General features: G+C 39.0%; 1 protein-coding gene across 5 annotated transcripts in view; it reads left to right on the forward strand.

Moving 5' to 3' along the window:
• TENM4 (teneurin transmembrane protein 4) overlaps nt 1–18088 on the forward strand; it is a 590588-nt gene that overhangs the window by 406601 nt on the left and 165899 nt on the right. For all 5 annotated transcript variants that reach the window (XM_054270092.1, XM_054270093.1, XM_054270094.1 and 2 more), the window contains 3 exons: nt 5729–5899; nt 10677–10891; nt 16433–16643. In XM_054270092.1, coding sequence (XP_054126067.1) covers nt 5729–5899; nt 10677–10891; nt 16433–16643 — 597 coding nt within the window. The remainder of the gene's footprint in view (nt 1–5728; nt 5900–10676; nt 10892–16432; nt 16644–18088) is intronic.

Consider the following 18088-nt stretch of genomic DNA (forward strand, 5'->3'; position numbering starts at 1 on the left):
TGTGTTTTGTTAAGCTTTGATTCTGAGAAAGTCTTTATTCATTGTTCAGGGCAAGATCAGTTGTTAGCTGGAAAAAAAATTGCTATTTTATTCTTTCCTTTGTTTCTGTAGCAGCTTTGCCTGGGTGAGCAATCACCAGGCCAGCTGTGGTACCTGCAGGGCTTAGCCCTGAGAGGGCAGGGGAGAAGGAAGCAGCGGAGCCTGGGAGCTGCTGTGAGAATGCTTTTAACAAACACTATGGAAGCACCTGGTGGCTTCAGCTGTAGCCTTAATCCAAACATCCTAATTGATTGGTTTGGTTATTTATTACACTTAGCTTGCTGCTTTGGGCAAAGCAACAAGCTAATAAAGGGCCAGCAGTTTGTTTTTCAATTTTTTGCTGACTGGTGTGCTTTTTGGGGGTCTCTTATGCTTCAGTAAGCATGTCTTGTCTTTTCTTCTCCCTGTGATCTATCACAATCATCTGCCTCTCTCTGCTAACTCCTTCGCTCCATCAACCTGTCCTAAGAGATGTCCATTTTGTTGACCATGTGAATTACTATCTTTGTTTGTCCTTTTTTATTCTAAATGCTGTACCACTTCTTTTGTTCACTGCTCCGCTGAGTAAGTTGTTTTGACTTTAGTGTTTTGTTGTCTCATAAGCAAGTGGCAATAATACAAAGATACTCAAAAACCTGAACATCTTCAAAAGAAACTTGGAAAGAATGTTCTTCTTTATTTGACTTAACAGCGTCTGCTGATGCTGATTATGGTGTCCACAAGTAGCTATGGAGTAGGAGTAATGCAATATAGGAAAAAATAATATGTTAAAATCAGAAGAATCATGATCCTGAATACTTGGTTCTATCAATATGAACTTTGATTTATTTGTATGATTAAATAACTCAGATGATGCTAAAATCTTAGCAAATTTTCTCTGCTAAAGTGAATCTGAGTCCTGAAAAGAACAGCCATATCCCACTGGCATGATTGAAATGCTGAATTCTGCAAAGTAATCAAACCCTGAAAGGACTGGAGTTTGATCTCTAATTTTTTTCCACCAAGAAGGCAGCCACAGGTGACTTAGGACTGAGGATAAGGGGATTTAGTCTGCCACAGAAAATTCTGTTACCCATTCAGCAAGTTTTAGGGCATCTTTTGCTGGCACGTAGCTACAGGGGAAAGGTCATGCAAGTCAAAGCTTTAAATTCAAAACATGAGCATAATGGGCCAGAGGCCCCAGATGCCTTTATATCATCTAAGTTGGTGGTGGTGAAACAGCCCAGAGAGCAAGCAGGGTTTCTCCCTGAGTATTGTTTTCATTCCAGGAGAAGGGAGACATGAGAGTTTTCTTCTCCATGGGGAGTATAACCAAAGCTTCTGCAAAGAGCCTGTCATGGAGCTTCCTAGGCAGTGAAAGCTACATGGTATTTTACAAAAGTGTACACTTTAATGATTGTTAATTGCAGAGTGCTCTTTTAATACGTGGGGAGCCTTCAATATCTGAAAATCTATTGAGCATCATGTTGGAGATGGAGATGGAGGAGGACATGGGGGCTTTTAGGAGGGCATTTACTCTGTGTCAGCAATATCTTGTGTCTAGCTGAGCAGGGGCGAAAAAAAGCCAGAAAAAATGTCCACAGTGGGTTCCATTGACCCAGAGACTAAGAACATCAGGAATCTGAAACTATGTTTACAGCTTTACATCCCTCTTAGGAACATTAACACTTCAAAATATATTATTATGGCACTCATCCATGGTTACAGGGCTTTTCCATGATTATGGTCCTTAGTTGTTTGGGTTTTTTTCTGTGGGAAAGAATTTGCACAGATCAAGGTTGATTCATAAAACCTTTGAACACAACTGTGTGCAACAACAGCTTTAGACATCCCATTGAGATGTAAAGACCCAAAATATCCTCTGTTATTACTACTTAACTTTTTAGCACCAGTGTGGCAGTTAGAACAAGAGGAGAAATGAATCTTCCACCAGGTTGTCAATCAGACACTGCTGGTATTTGGAATATAGTAATGAAATCACTTATTCAGGTGACATCCTCATAAAATACCTGCTACAAGAGTGTGTTTCCAAAGTAAATTAGACTCTTTGTTCTTGTTTCAGGTTGACTTTTGTGGTTATAGCAGAAATTGCATGATATCTGTTTTCCATATGAAGTGGGATATTTATAGGCTTTTATTTTGTGCTTAAGAACATCAACTCAGAAATCCTGAATAGAGCAGTAGCTCTCAGCTTTTACACTGTTTTCTGAATTTTTTAAGCCACTTGATAATCAAAATGCTATTCAAATAATTCTGGTTTTCAACTGGTTTTCAACAACAATAATTCTGGTTTTGCATTTTTGTGTGCATGGTGTGCATAATTGTCATTCTCATGGCTTATCATTGGAGAACTTCTTACAGCCTTTCAATACTTTAAAAGGAGGCTTTTAAGAAAGATGTAGAGAGATGTTCTACAAAAGTTTGTAGTGACAGGGCCATAATGGTGTTAAATGAAAAGAGAATAGATTTAGATTAGATATAATTAATTGTTATTATCAGGCTGATGAGGCACTGGCACAGGTTGCCCACAGAAGTTGTGGATGCCCGATCCCTGGAAGTGTTCAAGGCCAGGTTGAATGGGGCATTGAGCAACCTGGTCTAGTGGAAGGTGTTCCTGCCCATGTTAGTGGGATTGAAACTAGATGGTCTTAAAGGTCCCTTCCAACCCAAACCGTTCTGTGATTCTGTGACCTATGTGATGATGAGATCGCAAGAAGCTTTTTGCTTTAGACAAAATCTACTAGCAAAGGTCAAAATTAACATTAATACAAGTCTTTTAACTACTGTGTGATAACACAGTATCTATGTTACAGATAATTTGATTGTATTTTCTATTTTGGGAAATTGTAAGACACTTTTCAAACATTGAGCATTGAATGATGACATGGAATTGTTGATCCACTTGTGCAAGTGGATGGATAATGTGCAGAAAAGCTGTAGCATCTTCCAGAGTGTCAGTTCTGTTGTTAAACTGGAGCAAGATGATCACTTGTTAAGACATTTCCTCTCATATATTTTAAATTAATTTTAGTGCCTGTAAAAAATGCCCACTGCACCCAAAGCAATGTTGAGTTTTTCACTTTTATTTGCGTGCAGTAAATAATGATCTACAATAAAAAAATTCCTTCTAAGGAGAAAAGATGCAGCAATAGCCTTTTGGGGAAACAATGGCCTTGCAATGTGTTCCTAAAAATCTGTGTGGCACTGAGGCTGAGATGTCCAAAGGGCAGAGGAAGTCAAATGGTGTTACAAAGAAAGCAAATGACTGGCTCAGTTCTGCCTAGACTAGGAATGCCCCCTGTAAGCTCATGCAGGTCATTCTAACATGAAGATGTCTGAGAGATGGAGCTGATGTTAAATATTTAGCACCAGCAGAATTTAGGCCTGACTGCTGTCTAGAAATGCCTGAGTTTGGAGGAGTGAAGAGTACAGTTTCCATTCTGCTTGGAACTACAAACATGCATGTAGCTACAAAGATCGGATGTTAAACATAGGAAGTTGTGTGCTCAGAGCATCTAAGCCCTTGAGCTCTGTAACAGCTCTGCGGCATCTGGGTAACACTCTGGCCCTTGGAAACATCCAGCCTGGATGGAATTATAAGACAGCATCCAGTACTGAGCTTACAACAGAACTGCTGGCAGAGAGCTGCATGAAATGCCTCTTGGAGCTTGCAATCCTGTAAGCATACAGTAAGTTAAGTGAATTAACACAAAATTGCATTTTAATGGCCAAACAAGTGAATTGAGTTAGTCCTTTAATCTACTGTAGTTCTCCTTTTCTTTTCTGTGTACTAGAAAAAAGCAGATTCCTACCTGATGAGGTTTTGTGAGGTTAATAGCTATGAAGTGCCCAGGCACTCTGATGATGAGGGTTGTATAAACACAAAGATATTATGCAAGCATAGTGATGCCAAATGCTTAGTGCAGATTTCTTGTTCATGGTCTAATTTCGTCTCTTCCCTTTCCTCCCTCTTCTCAATTTCTCTGCTGAGTATATATCCCTTTTAGATGAAAATACTTGTTCCTCTCCTAAAGTACCCTGGTTATATTACCAGTGGTGTTGGTACCATTCCTTCTTGGTATATGTACCTGTATAAAAATGGGTGTTGAACAGGCCCTCAGGAGACATTCATTGCTGTGCTTCCTTTCTGTGTGGGAGTTTAAGGAGTGTGTTTTCTTTCCTAATGGATAAAGCTGTTAACAAACACAGTCTCCATATACATGGTAAAAAAGAATTTTGCACTCATGTTTTGTGATGTTGTAGTTGTGCAAAGACAACCTTGTTTATGTTAGTAAATGATAGGTGACCTAATTGAGACTGAAGTGGAATAAATCCTGTATTTTGCTAAATTGCCTAAACCTGCTGTCTTCAGAGAGCTAATCAGATTACTTTTCAGTTCTCTTGTAAAGATTGTTTCTGATGCATAGGTTTAAATAAACTAACCACTTGTCCCTAACAATGGTTGCCAATCTCAGGTGTATGTTTGTGAATAAAAATAGAGTTATAGGCCATGGAAATGCTATTTCTTTACTGGGTTTTTGTTTTGTTGGTATTTTTGGTTTGGGGGTTTTTTTTTAGGTTTTTTTTTTTGTTTATACTAAATGGCTGTGATGTTAGAGTCATTGTATAGTTTCTTGGAGAAATTATAGTGTAAAATATCAAGGCTTTCCCTTAAAAAAGAAATGTCATTCCAAATGTAGCAAATATCAGATCATTTAGCTGTGTAGAGCCTGAAGCTAAGCTGGATACTGATTGAGTATGAAATGTTTATGTTGGGGATGGAAGAACTGATATGGTAAGCCACAAGCCACATTCTTTTGCTTTATATTTGGAAGGGGCAAGTATTAGGTGTATAAGCATATGATTTCCATGCTCCTCATACATGCATTTGCTTTTTAAGTAGTTTTTCTTTTTTCCTTAACTTTACTTGTCTTCATGTAATGCCTTGAAATAGACTCACATGTGCCCTGGGTGACTTTGCATGGCCCAGAAGCCTACAGAGAGCTTTGCCCTGCTATGACACAAATCTAAATGGTGATGCTTGTTTTCAGTTCTCAAGGATATGTCTTTGATCTGAATTGAAGAGGCTGAGTTGTACGAAAGAATGCTCAGACATAGTTGCTCACATTTGTGATGCAGAGCACAAAGGCATGTGCACAAGATGGGTCTTGAATTGCCTGTTTTTACTTGGTCTTAACCAGAAAAAGCTGTCAGAGATGTCTGTAAAGGCTTCTGTGTATAATTGATGCGTAAAAAAAAAAAGAGAACCTATATAATACACTTGTGAATATGGCAAAACAAACTGGAGTGCAGTTCCCTAGGATTTATTGGTATGTTAAGAAATAATACTCCTTGTATTTCTGTGTTCACTTCATTGTCATCCCAGCCTTGGGAACTTTGTGAAACACTGTGCCTGGTTATGCAGACCATGAGTCAGGAGTGGTTCTGCTGGAAGAAGCAGAATGGATTGTTACAGGTGATGTAAATCAAGTGTAAGTGGGTAGAAAGACCTAGGGAGCTGGCATGGTAGAAGCAGCAGGGGCTGTCTAATTACATTAATCCCATTCTTGTCCTAAAGCAATGACCACTAATAAGGCACTGGAGCGAGGGTTTAGAAAGAGAAAGTGCCCCTGTAGTTCTGAAACTCTCCCAAACAGAAAAAGATGACTTTTCTCATTGCTCACCACAGCCATGCACCTGTTTGGCCTAAACTGGCACCTGCAGCCGATGGAAGGGCAGATGTATGAGATCACGGAAGACACAGCCAGCAGTTGGCCAGTGCCAACGGACGTCTCCTTATATCCTTCGGGGGGCACAGGGTTAGAGTTACCTGACAGGAAAGGCAAAGGAGCCAGTGAAGGTATGGTTGGTGTGTGTCCATGTTGTGAGTCCTCTGTCTGCCTCTAAACTCCAGCCGTCCAATCTCATGTTCCATTACCCTCAGTGCTGACATCAGCAGGTGCTTCTCCAGTCTTTCATGTCTAGAGCTAGTGGCTGTCAGTCCTGTTTCCATATGTTTCTAAGTTTCATACCCCTCTGATGTCCATTAATGCAATAAAACTGTGTGAAACCTTCTCCACACATTCAAGGCATTCTCACAGACTACAGAAGGCCAGCATGAAAACCCTGCCTCGAGTGGTTGTTTTCATGGAAAAACATTGTCTCTTGAAAATTAAATGATTCCTGGAGCACTGGATCAAGCTTTTTCTACAAAACTACAAAAATGTTTGAGTTGGACTATTTGTTGCCACTTAGCAAATGTTTTGAGCACCAAAATACTTACTGAGAGCTATTACACTGTAAGTTTTGGCATTCGAGAGTTGAGCATAGCTTTGCAAAAGTAGCCAGATAAAAAGCCTAGTCTACATAAAGTATCATGGTGTTGACAGAAGTTAGAAGCAGCTTATGGGTCCTCAATTCAGCAGCACCTTACTCAGCAGCTTTACATCACTGTGTTCTTTTTTTAGAGGCACCACTGCTAAAAGTATTTGTAAGCTCTGCGAAGTCTTATCCCTCGCCAGACATAGCTGGAGAAATGAGAAATGCAAACTTCCAGAAAGCTTTTTTGTTTGTGCGTTAAGCTTCTCTGTATATAATTATGAGATACCAGTAAGGTAATAGACTATTCTTGATAGTTATTTTGGTGGAAGTTTTTTGGACAGATAAGATGTATGCTAGTGTTCTTGCAATTCACTAAACTCAAACATTTCCATATTGTTCCCTAGGCTTTGGCTGACAGCCTGTGTTTAGATCTTTAATTTAAATTAATTGTAGCGGTGTTTTCCTATAAGAGTTTTTCTGTCTTTATTAGTCCAAATCAAGGCCATAATTATGTGTGTTCCTTAAAACAGTGCATTTACTGGTAACTGATGGCTGCCATCAAGTTGCTACAAGGAAAAATCAGCTAAGCAGGTTATTCTCAGCAAACCTTACTAGACAGTACAGCAAGCTGCAGACAGCCCTGCTGTTGTACTCAAAAATACTTCACGACAGATCCTTTTCTTTTCCCCTCTAACTTGCCATATGGTTCATTTTTGGATCATCTAGCTTTGATCTGTCCATTTCCTTTTAAAAGTCAAAGTAAAATGTAGGTATTCAAAGCCGCCATCCAAGTGAAAGACCTCCACTTAATTTTAGTTTAGCCACGTTTATATGTGACATGAGTAGAAGTTTTGATTGCTGCTCTGTTAAAAGAGAAATCTGGGAAGTAGCATAGTTGTGTCATGAGAAGACCCCTCAAGTTAGTGCTTTGTATAGATCTTAGGGAATCTGTAGACTTTAGAGGAAAATACCATGTCCTGACTAAAAAGCACATCAGCACATCTTTGGTGCAGGAGTAATACTGTCCAGCCTTCAAATGCAGCTCTCTCCCCATCAGGTAACTGTGTAACTAATTCTGGGCTAGCAGTGCTGCAGGGCTTCTGTTCTAAACCAGAATGTCTGTGATTGAAATCTGTTTTAAAGAGAATTGAAATATATTTGAATGTCTTCTGAATCAGAATGAAATAGGCTAGAATGTGTTAGGAGCATCCTTAGTGCTGATCTGAATGAATCATTACCAGTGTCTTGCCAGCTCTCAGTAACAGTCATCTTTTCTCATCTGTGGCTATGCTCCAGAACAGCATTTACCTCTGTTAAGCCCAACCCCGTTTACCAAAGCCCTTAATCACATGCTTACATTTAAGCATGTAATTGACTGAGGTTGAAGTCAGAGCTGTGTGTGTTTTTAAGTGTTTTGACGGGTCATGGAACCATCCTGTGAGAAATACAGAGAGATTCAGCAAGGTCTGAAATGAAATAGTTCATTTTGATATAAAGAAATTAGGAAGAGTTGCTACGGTAACTAAAAAGTTCAAGGTAATGTGCAGAAAGAGCAAAGTAATTGACAGCCCAATTAAGAATTCAGACCTGAAGTTAATTTTAAGGAGTCAGGTATTCTGATTAAAAGCCAATTTCTGATTAGAAGCTGAAATGGCTTTTTTATTGTACTTTCTTCGTGAAGTATCCAGTCCACAGGGCCTGATCTTATTGTAGGCTGCAACTGGTGAAAGAGAGAGGGATTTCAGGGACTGAATTCAGAAGAGAGCTTCTCCTTTGACTTCTCTATCAGGACAAGCTTCAACCTCTGGCAACATGACATAACAGCTCTTAGGATATGTGCTTTTCAGACATACAACTGTCCACCAAGAGGAGACATAAACTTTGTAATTATGTGTACAAAAAATTATTTCTGTGAGACTGTCTTTTGTAATCACAGAAGCATTTTCGTTTGCATGAGCAAGTGCTGATCTCTGCAGAATACACCCTGTGCTCATTTTCTCCAGGCTCTATCTTGCATAGCAACATCTGTCATATTAAATTCTCACCTTCCCTGATTCACTCTGATGTACAATCTTTATTAATGAACAATCATGGGGTATATCAAATACTTCAGGTTTTCATCTGAATATCTAAGAATCTATAAAACATGTCAGTGGTAATCAGAAAAAATATATCCTTCATTTGAACCAAAACATGTGATGTCTTTAGCTCTTCTTTAAAAGAATCCTCAATCTTTTCATCTTACAATAGTGCAGTAAGAAACTTTGCATAAAGATGTTGGAGCTGTTTCTCATAATCCTGGGAGTGTGAAAAGAAAATTTTAGTATGCGAAATAAATACTATCAATCCAGTTGATAAAGTAATTCCCTTCAAAATATAGCTGGTTTATTTTCCTTGTACAATTATACTCTATTAGCCCAGAAGGATTCAGAAAGAATGCCCATTTACCTAAGCTGTTTCCTGTTATCTCCTTTATTATGTACATGGACTGAAAAAAAATAAAAGTCAGCAGATTTCCTGCCTGTACTTATTTGAGAATGATGAGCAAAGATAAATGGAGATCTTATAAAATTAAGAGTAGCTTTTTTTGTATGAACATGCAGCCTTTGCATATATAAACCTTTTGTGCTGGTATGCGTAGAACTTCTGCCTCAAGATAGTTCATGCCATCAAGTCCTGCTCCAGCAGTATCCTTAAGCAGTTGCTGACTTTAAATTAGGGTTTAGTGTTACTGGAGCCAAAAGTTCTGCAAGGAAAAATTCTCCATCCTTAATAGTTAATATGCATATACTTTCTATATTGATTTTCAGAGACAGCTTACAATTTACATCTGTTTCTGGAGAGTTTGTGTTGGGATGGTATATGGAGAAATTTAAGGCAATACTATATTTAACATTATGTAATCTTAATGGAAATGTCATTTGTAATAATAAAATGTTCTACCAGTCCCATTTTCAATATGGCAAGTAAATTCTGAGACTATTTGACATAAATTCATGATAGATGGGAAAGGATTTTTTTCCCCCATCCTCAAATGTAGGTACTGGAAGAAAAAAAAATTCATAACGTGATTTTCGTACAAAAGAATGTATGTAGTGAGAAGTTCCCTTCTCATTTTGTTACAATTGTTTGCTCTGTGAAATGCAGAGTAGTGTGTGCTGTAATGGCATGGAGATAAGAAACAAATTTATTTGCATTTCCTAAATTAATAATTAATCCTTGTTGGTGACATGTTACTCTCCTTGCTAAAGCCAGAATCTTTCAGATGATGCTACTGCATGCTTTTCCACTAGAAGTGTCCTTAATAAAGGCTGTTTGCTAAGCAGTTGCCTTCTTCATCATCCCTGTGTTCTGTGCCCAAAGCTGTGGCCACTGGTTATAGCACAGGCTGAAAAGGGAACATTCTGGCACCTGATTTTTCATTCTGCCCCTCATTCTCTAATCTTCCTTTGGGTCCAGATTTTTTTGAAGCAGCCATCTGCTTTGGGAGCTATAACTGCATAAATTTCCAGCCTGGAATTCCTCAGGTATGTTTTTAGGGGTGCCAAGCTCCCTGCTGACTCCCTTGGACATTATGGCATGTCCTGATCCCATTTGAATACCCAGGCTCTCCAGCCTGGTAGTTTTAGAAACAAATGCCTCCATTTGTCTTCTGAAAGAAAATGGATAATAATAGCATATTTTACAGATTATATTGAAACCCAATTAAAACCTCTAATGGTTCTTAAAAGATATTACTCAAGTGCAGGGTATTGTCTCCTTTTTGTATATCAGTCCTTTTTTTTATTTGCCTTTTTTTTACTATTTTAAATACTGTTACCACTGTCAAGGATTAATTTAGTGGAGAAACATTTTCCTTTCCCCTCTTAGGCATTGTTCATGCTGCTGTTCCCCACCCCACCATTCCACTCTGTGGTACATCTATCTCATTCTCACTACACTTCTCTTTACTAATTTAATGATGACTTCTCCATTCCTAAACTTCTATTAATGTAGGATATAATGTCAGATGATTTATTCTTGTCTTTGGAATGTAATTACACACTCTCTGATGTTACAGTTTAAACAAAAGCCCATTTTTCTCCAGGTTGCTCTTCCCATGCTCATGTTTTCAAACAAAAGAGTTATTGAAGCCAGAAATAATCCTGCCAGGTTTTTTTTCCCATAATCATATGGATTGGCTACACAAAGTACTCTGAAGACTTCAGAACACTAATAGGCTGTTTCTCGAGATCAGTGTCAAAGATACCAGTATGATTAGATTACTTTCAGGATCTAAAGACTAATTCAAGAATTTTGTTCCTGTGTTTTGGCAGGAAAGCCCAGTAGTTTCTTTCCAGACGACAGTTTTATAGACTCCGGAGAAATTGATGTAGGCAGACGAGCCACACAGAAGATCCCTCCTGGTATCTTTTGGAGATCTCAGGTGTTCATCGACCACCCAGTGCATCTGAAATTCAATGTGTCTTTAGGAAAGGCTGCTCTTGTTGGCATCTATGGCAGAAAAGGACTCCCACCATCACACACACAGGTAATGGGACCTTATTTCCTTAATTAAATTATGTTTCACTTACTAAATTATGTTGTCTCAAATTGATGTTTGTATGATGCATTATTTCATCTATTTCTTTCAAGAGTTTGTTGCATGCTTGCAAGATGCCCAAGGTCATTTATCCGGAGAACGTGAATCAAGAGATAACTGAAAAAATTTACACAAATTAATCTGGTAGGCTGTAGGCAGGGGAAGAGCAGGCAGTTGCCTGAGGCAGCAGACTGCTGGAGGAGAAGGGTTTTGTGAGGCTGGTGGCCACTGAGGGTACCAGCTGGTTGCTCCAAACAGCAGAAGATACCACCTTCTCCATCCAGTGCTTTGCACAAAGGCAACCACACTCAAACTGCATCCAAAGGAATCTTCTCTTAAGCAGATTCATATACATCAGGTCTGTCTCTCTTCCAGTCACTGACTTTCCTGTCTCATGGTAAGGGCAGCAAGACCCCAATGCACCAGTTGGTCACCATTATGTGAGCAAGATTCACTTCTGTCTTCCATGTCAGAATCCCTTGAGCAACCCTTCACATGATGTATGCTGACTATCTGCTTAGACTGAGGTTTGTCAGGGCCCAGTAGTTAGTGTATAAGAAAAGAAAACCAGTTTTTTACAGAAAGCCACCAACTTAGGCAGAAATCAAGATCCGAGTTATTATTCTGTAGGACTAAAATGAAAGCAGATGCTTTTTTTAATACGCCTTGATAAAAAAACATATCAAAAAATCACTTTGTGAGAAAAGCTCTTAAGAACCATCTCCCTAAGTAAGGAATTTATACTTTTTTTTCTCTCCTTTCTGTTTCAGCTTCTAAGCTGCTCTTACCCAGATTGATTAATACATTAGGGCATAATACATTGGCAGTGCAAAGTGTCTTACTCCCACTTGCATCAGCAGGTTATCAAAGAATTAGCAGGTTTATGGTAGTGTATCTTGCCCTTGCTCTCTACTATTAGCTGAAAATACTAGAGATTTATAGAAATATGACGCCGTTTTTTGGTTTTGAACAAACAAATATGTTTATCATGATCTCTGTGGATAATGTGGTATTTTATACATATTAACACACCTCCCACTTATTTCTGTTAAAGAGATGTCATAAGTCTATGCTTCTCTATGTACTTTTCTGCAAAATTAAAATATATCAGTAGGGTCAGCACATCATAATTCCAGTGCCACAGTAATGGTGTTACTGCCCTTTTCTAATCAGTCTCTTTTCACAGGGAGATTCAAACATTTATAATTTAAAAATCCTGTGTTAGTTTAAAAAAAACTCAAGTCATGATTGAATAGTACTAACTTTAGATCAGAACTCTGTATTCATTTTATTTTATTATCATCTTAAATTTTGTTATGGAACAGAAGTTATTACACAGATAAGTTCAATTGTTTAAGTAAAAAACCTGAAGTTTAACAAATAAATCTCACTTTTTCCACGGAGTGCAGTCATTGATTTCCCATGAGATCATAATTCCTGCAAGCAGATGTGCTCAAGTGTGGGCTCCATTGTCCATGAGGCCAGAGGTCCTGCCAGGAGCCTGTTCCAGCACAGGCTTGGGATGGGGTCACAGCCTTCCTTCAGGCATCCACTTGCTCCTGCACGGGTCTTCTCGCCAGGCTGCTTGCGGGGGGATCTCTGCTCCCCTTTGGAGCTCCACAGGCTGCAGGGGCACAGCTGCCTCAGCATGGTCTGTGCCACAGGCTGCTGGGGAATCTCAGCTCCAGCACCTGGAGCACCTCCTGCTTCTCCTTCTGCACTCACCTTGTGTCTGTATAATTGGTCTTACTCCCCTCTTCTTTAGCTGCAGTTATTTCTGTGCAATAATTTTTTTTGCCTTCCTAAATATGGTTATCAAGGAGGTGACAATTGCTAACATCACTGAGGGACTCAGCCTTGGCCAGTGGCAGGTCTGTCTTGGAGCTGGCTGGCATTGGCTCTGTCAGACACAGGGAGAGCTTCCAGCAGCTTCTCAAAGCAGCCACCCCTGCAGCCCCCCCTGCTACCAAAACCTGGCCATGCAAACCCAATGCAAGGCTCTAAGTCATGGCTATCCATGCTTAAATAACAAACTATTCCAAATTCTCTTTGGGAAACATTCTCTGGCTGTGGTGAATGTTTTCTATTTTAGATTGCCAACAGCTATGGTCACTAATAAGTAGGAAGAAAATGTAGGTTCCAAATTTCTATAGTCTTAGAAATAGATCATGCAGAAGCCCATAATAGTTTACTATTGACAAAAGGCATTTCTTTTCATTCTTCTCAACAAATCATAATAAGTTACACAATTTTGTTATGGTCTATTAGATTTAATCTTCCTAGATCAAATATTTTTTAAAACTCATTTTAATAAATCATGAATTTTAGGGATAGGTCATCACTGCTTGCGGAGGGGTTTTTTCCATTTGTACAGTTTGAATTGATTAATATGGTACTTTATCAATTATTTCCTTTCTAGCAGTAACTAATTGCCTATTAAAAATCTTTGAATGTATTAAAATGCAATAAAGCCCAATCCATTTGTGGGTCAGTTAGTATTTACAACTAGTAACTAGTAGCTTGGCGAAATCTTGGCGAAATTCATCAACATATGCAGCAGCATCTTGCTAATATTTATTAAAAAAACCTTTTGTTTTTGGCAGAAAGCCCCATGTATAACCCAGACTGAAGTAGAACAGCAGCAGCTCACTGTACCTGAGTGCCTTGAAATTGTTTTCATCTCACTACATCTAATATATAGCAGGAAGTGGATGCTTGTAAGCACAATCCACAGGATATTTCTTAGATGTCTGCTTTACAATGAGGCAGGTTGCATCCTAGAAGTGTCTCTTTGCTTGCAATCCAGTGATTCTAGAAAACTAATTCAAGCTGCCATGGAGATAGCAGCACTCGGTGAAGTGAACTCTACCTATGGTTTCTTGAATTCTATTTTAAAAGTCAAGTCAAGCTGTTCCATCCTGCTCCAAAATCAATGTGAAAATACTTTGGGTCTTCTCTTACTGATTTTACCTTCTCCAGTTCGCTTTTTCCTTATTCAAACTCAAACTCTGTTGAGACATTCCCAGCACCCAGACACCACAATGATGTCCTCTGTCACTGTCCTGCTCAGCTGTGTCAGACATGGTCACACTGAGACCTGAGGAGGCATCAGTCTAGGCAGGAGTTTATGCTCAGAGTGGCTACAGAGACCTGGGTCACAAAGTGTCTTTCAAACCAACCACTTTCCAGTATCCTCTTAAATTCTTCTGTTTTCATAGAATCATAGAATATGCTGAGTAGGAAGTGACCTATGGGGATCATTGAGTCCAACTCCTGGCCTTGCACAGGAGGTGCCTGAGATGTGCCCCAAGATGTGCCTGAGAGCGTTGTCCAAACACTTCTGTCACAACTTCCCTGAGGAGCCTGTTCAGTGTTCAGCCACACTCTGAGTGAAAAAACTTTTCCTGATATCCAGCCTTAATCTCTCCTGACTCAGCTTCAGGCAGCTTCCTCAATTCCTGTCCCTGGTCACCACAGACAAGTAAGAGATCAGTGTCTGCCCTTGCCCTTGCTCAGTGAGGCAGTTGCAGGCTGGGATGAGGTTTGCCCTCAGTCTCCTGTTCTGCAGGCTGAACAGACCAATGACCTCAGCCACTCCTCATGCAGCTTCCCCTCCAGAGCTTCACCATCCTCATGGCCCTCCTTTGGATGCTGTCTAAGAGCTCAATGCTTTTCTTATATTGTGGCACCAAAAACAGACCCCTGGACTCGAGGTGGGGCTGCCCCAGTGCAGAGCAGAGTGGGACAATCCCCTCCCTTGCCCAGCCGGCAGTGTTGTGCCTGATGTCCCCCAGGGCACAGTTGAAACAGAAATGCACGTTTTTAATTGCAATTGTTTAGAATTTGTACTTGCTTGTATTGTTAGATTTTAGATTGTATATTTTTATAACTTATATATATATATATGTGTCATATTTTTCCTAAACTGAAACTCTGTCTCTAGCAAAGCTAACTTGTATAGACCCCCAAAAGGAATGACCTTTGCAGTATGGCAGCTTTTACATTCTCAAAAAGACATTTCAGCACCAAATTTGTGATCTGTATACTGAAATACAGCCAAAAGAAAATAGAAGTTAAAGCAAGGATCAAAAATAATTTCCTCTAAATAAATGATAAAAAATACATAATTAAAATAATCTAGGGATGAATTTTGTCGTTTTTTATGCGAGCTATGTCATACATAGCTTATTGCTCAAAATGTTCTTGGAAATAAACACTTCTTTTTTTAACTTAGTAGCTTAACTTTTTTTTTAACGTTTCCTACATAGGAAAGAACATGTCATCAAGTCCTTATCTTGGTTGACTTTGAAGACCATACCAGACAACTTAATAACAAGCACCCAAATTTTGCTACAGTAAAGTGAAAAGGGATAAGCAGCCTAAATATTGATGGCACAGTCAACTAACACTCAGCAGCCATTCAGTGCAGCAACATTTATGGATTCAGAAATTGGTGGTGTTGTTTCTTTCTGCCTGTTTTTCTTCTTCCTTCCAAGAAAAATCACAAACTTAACCGATCAGCTTAATGAGAGAGGCAAAACCAAGTGAAGTCAGGGAATAGAAAAGCTAAATAGTGCCTCAACTGTTGGATTCTGCTTGCAAGGTGTCCTGGTCATCTAAACACATGATACAAGTCAGATTAGATAAGGTTCATTTAACATTTGTGATGTCTGCTAGGCTTATATCTGCCTCATCCCATTAGTATAATACCAGACAAAATACAGTTATTGTGGAAAATCAGTGGAAGGTTATTTAAATAGGGGACTAAAGGGAGTTGTAATACTAGAATTAATGCAAAGCAGTTGTTCAGTTAAAGTTACCTTTGCAAAAAGTAAATGCATCCTTTTGAAGAAAATACCTAGAGCCACTCCTTAAATGAGACTTTTCTATATTATCTCTTTTCCATTTTCATTTTTTTATGATCTTTTAACCACCTTTCCTTTAACCACTTTTTCCACTTTTTTGTTTTAAGATATAATCCTTGTTGGCTAAGCAAAATACTTCTGCAAAACCTCTACCAGAGTTCATGTTAAAATATTTTTTACTTTTCCCTTGGTGACCCCTAGCAACTGCAGCAAACAACCCAGTTGGGCTAGATATATTTTTCTGTCTTATTTTCCATATTAGCCAAGACATAAAAAAGATAACAAATAAGCTGCTTAGTGTCATATTTACAGTGCAGTTGAGGCATGATCTCATGATTTCCTGCCTATATTTCTACAGAATGAGAGCACCTCACTAAGGCCAATATGCTGCAAGTCACCTTCTAAACAAAGATGATTTCAAGATTTATATAATTACAGGAAAATATGTTCAAATACTAGCTATTTCCAAAATGGTTACTTTCAGGTAGTCCAGGAAAGTACTTGAGTTACCCTGTTGAGTTACTTGAGCAAATCCTGTTTATGATGCTTCTCCAGACCCAGAATAAGAGATTAAGCTTGAGGATACCTGATAAACACACAAACATCACTCCCTCTTGTGTTTCAGTTTGACTTTGTTGAGCTCCTTGATGGAAGACGTCTGCTGACCCAGGAGGCGAGAAGTTTGGAAGGACCTCAGCGGCAGCACAGAGCTTTTGTGCCCTTGGCCAGCCACGAGACAGGATTTATCCAGTACTTAGATTCAGGAATATGGCATTTAGCCTTCTACAATGATGGCAAGGAATCGGAAGTGGTTTCTTTCCTTACTACTGCTATTGGTAAGGATTTCCTCTATTATTCCTAAACTCCTAAGTACGCCTTGGGGCCAGGTATTAACACACGTACTCGAATTGCATGATGGCTTTATGTGGTTTTGGAGAAAATGCTTGGAGGGGATTGTATGTAGCAATATGCTGAACACTGTTAGACCCTAAATGTTGAGTAAGTATTTTGTAGGTCTTTTAAGTAACTATAATCATAACAAGATTCTGCACAGTGCCAAACATGGATTACAAGCTGGAAAATCCTTGCTTTATTTTCTTACTTTGATTTTCCTTTTATTTAGTTGGCTTTTGTTGGTTTTGCTTGATTTTTTGTTTGTTTGGTAGGGTTTTTTCTCTTTCTGTAGCAGAGGTGTAGGAGTGATTGAAGAACAGAGAGTAGCACCATTCCCCAGTTCTGTGTGACAGACAGTTCTGCCATTGAACACCATCAAAATCACTCAAGCTGGGGTTCAGGCAGAGTACTGGGGTTAAAACTCCAATAAAGGGCACTGTAAGCCTTGGCAGTAGCAACCACAGAAACAGGAATCCCTGTTTCTCCTTGCTAACAGAAGGAAGCTGATATTGCTTAAGAAGAACAAATTAACTAAATAGGTCTTCTGATTTCTCTGGCAGTAAAATGCCCTGTCAGTTCAGCTCACAGGCATGGATTTGCTGCTGTCCAAGAAGGAAAAGATGCTGCCAGTGGGTGCCTGATGACACACTGAGTATTCTTCTTCCACCCTGTAAATATCTAAATCTGTTTCCGATTCAGTAATATTTAATTTTAAATTTGTTTGACCTGCTTAAACTGTTCATATACCAAAATTCATTTGGTTGTAATTTAAAGATTAGTCCATAAAACTAGCACTCAGCTTTCTTCTGACCGCAGTGTTTAATGGACTTTTTTTCTTTGGAGAAAAAAGCAGACTCATTCCAAAGCTGCCATTAATCCCTCTCCCAACAGAGGCATTGGTGTTGAGTCTCAGCTGTCTGCAATAGTTACCTAAGAGCTAGGGGCTGTAATTTGTCTTGGCAGGTTAATTAAAAAGTTTAGGTCTTACTAAAGCAAAGTCATTAACATCCCAATATTCCATTTTAGCACTAAAGTTTATCTAATGCAGAAATGGAAACTGCTGTAATACTGTGTTTTAAATTTAAAACCTGGGAATGTGATGTTCTGTCTTGTTTGCAGCTGAGCAACACTAGCGGTAGTTACTTCTAGAAGTATGTTAGTTTAGGAAATTGAAGTCTTACTTTATAGAATGCAGATTTACTTCCATTTCATTTACTTTAGTAATTTGATTTTTTAGTTACAACAACTACAGAAGCTTAAGATATTCTTCTGAAGGCAGCTTTTTCTCCTTCTTGACAAATGTGTTCAGTTCAAAATTTCCCATCACAGGAAAGAAATCAGTAAGGCTCTTAGAGCAGAAAACACATTTAAAGCACTGTCACTATTG

This window comes from Melozone crissalis, unplaced genomic scaffold (genome assembly GCF_028551555.1).
Source record: "Melozone crissalis strain CALT ecotype California unplaced genomic scaffold, PUWL_Pcris_2 ptg000008l_1, whole genome shotgun sequence".
Lineage (NCBI taxonomy): Eukaryota > Metazoa > Chordata > Aves > Passeriformes > Passerellidae > Melozone > Melozone crissalis.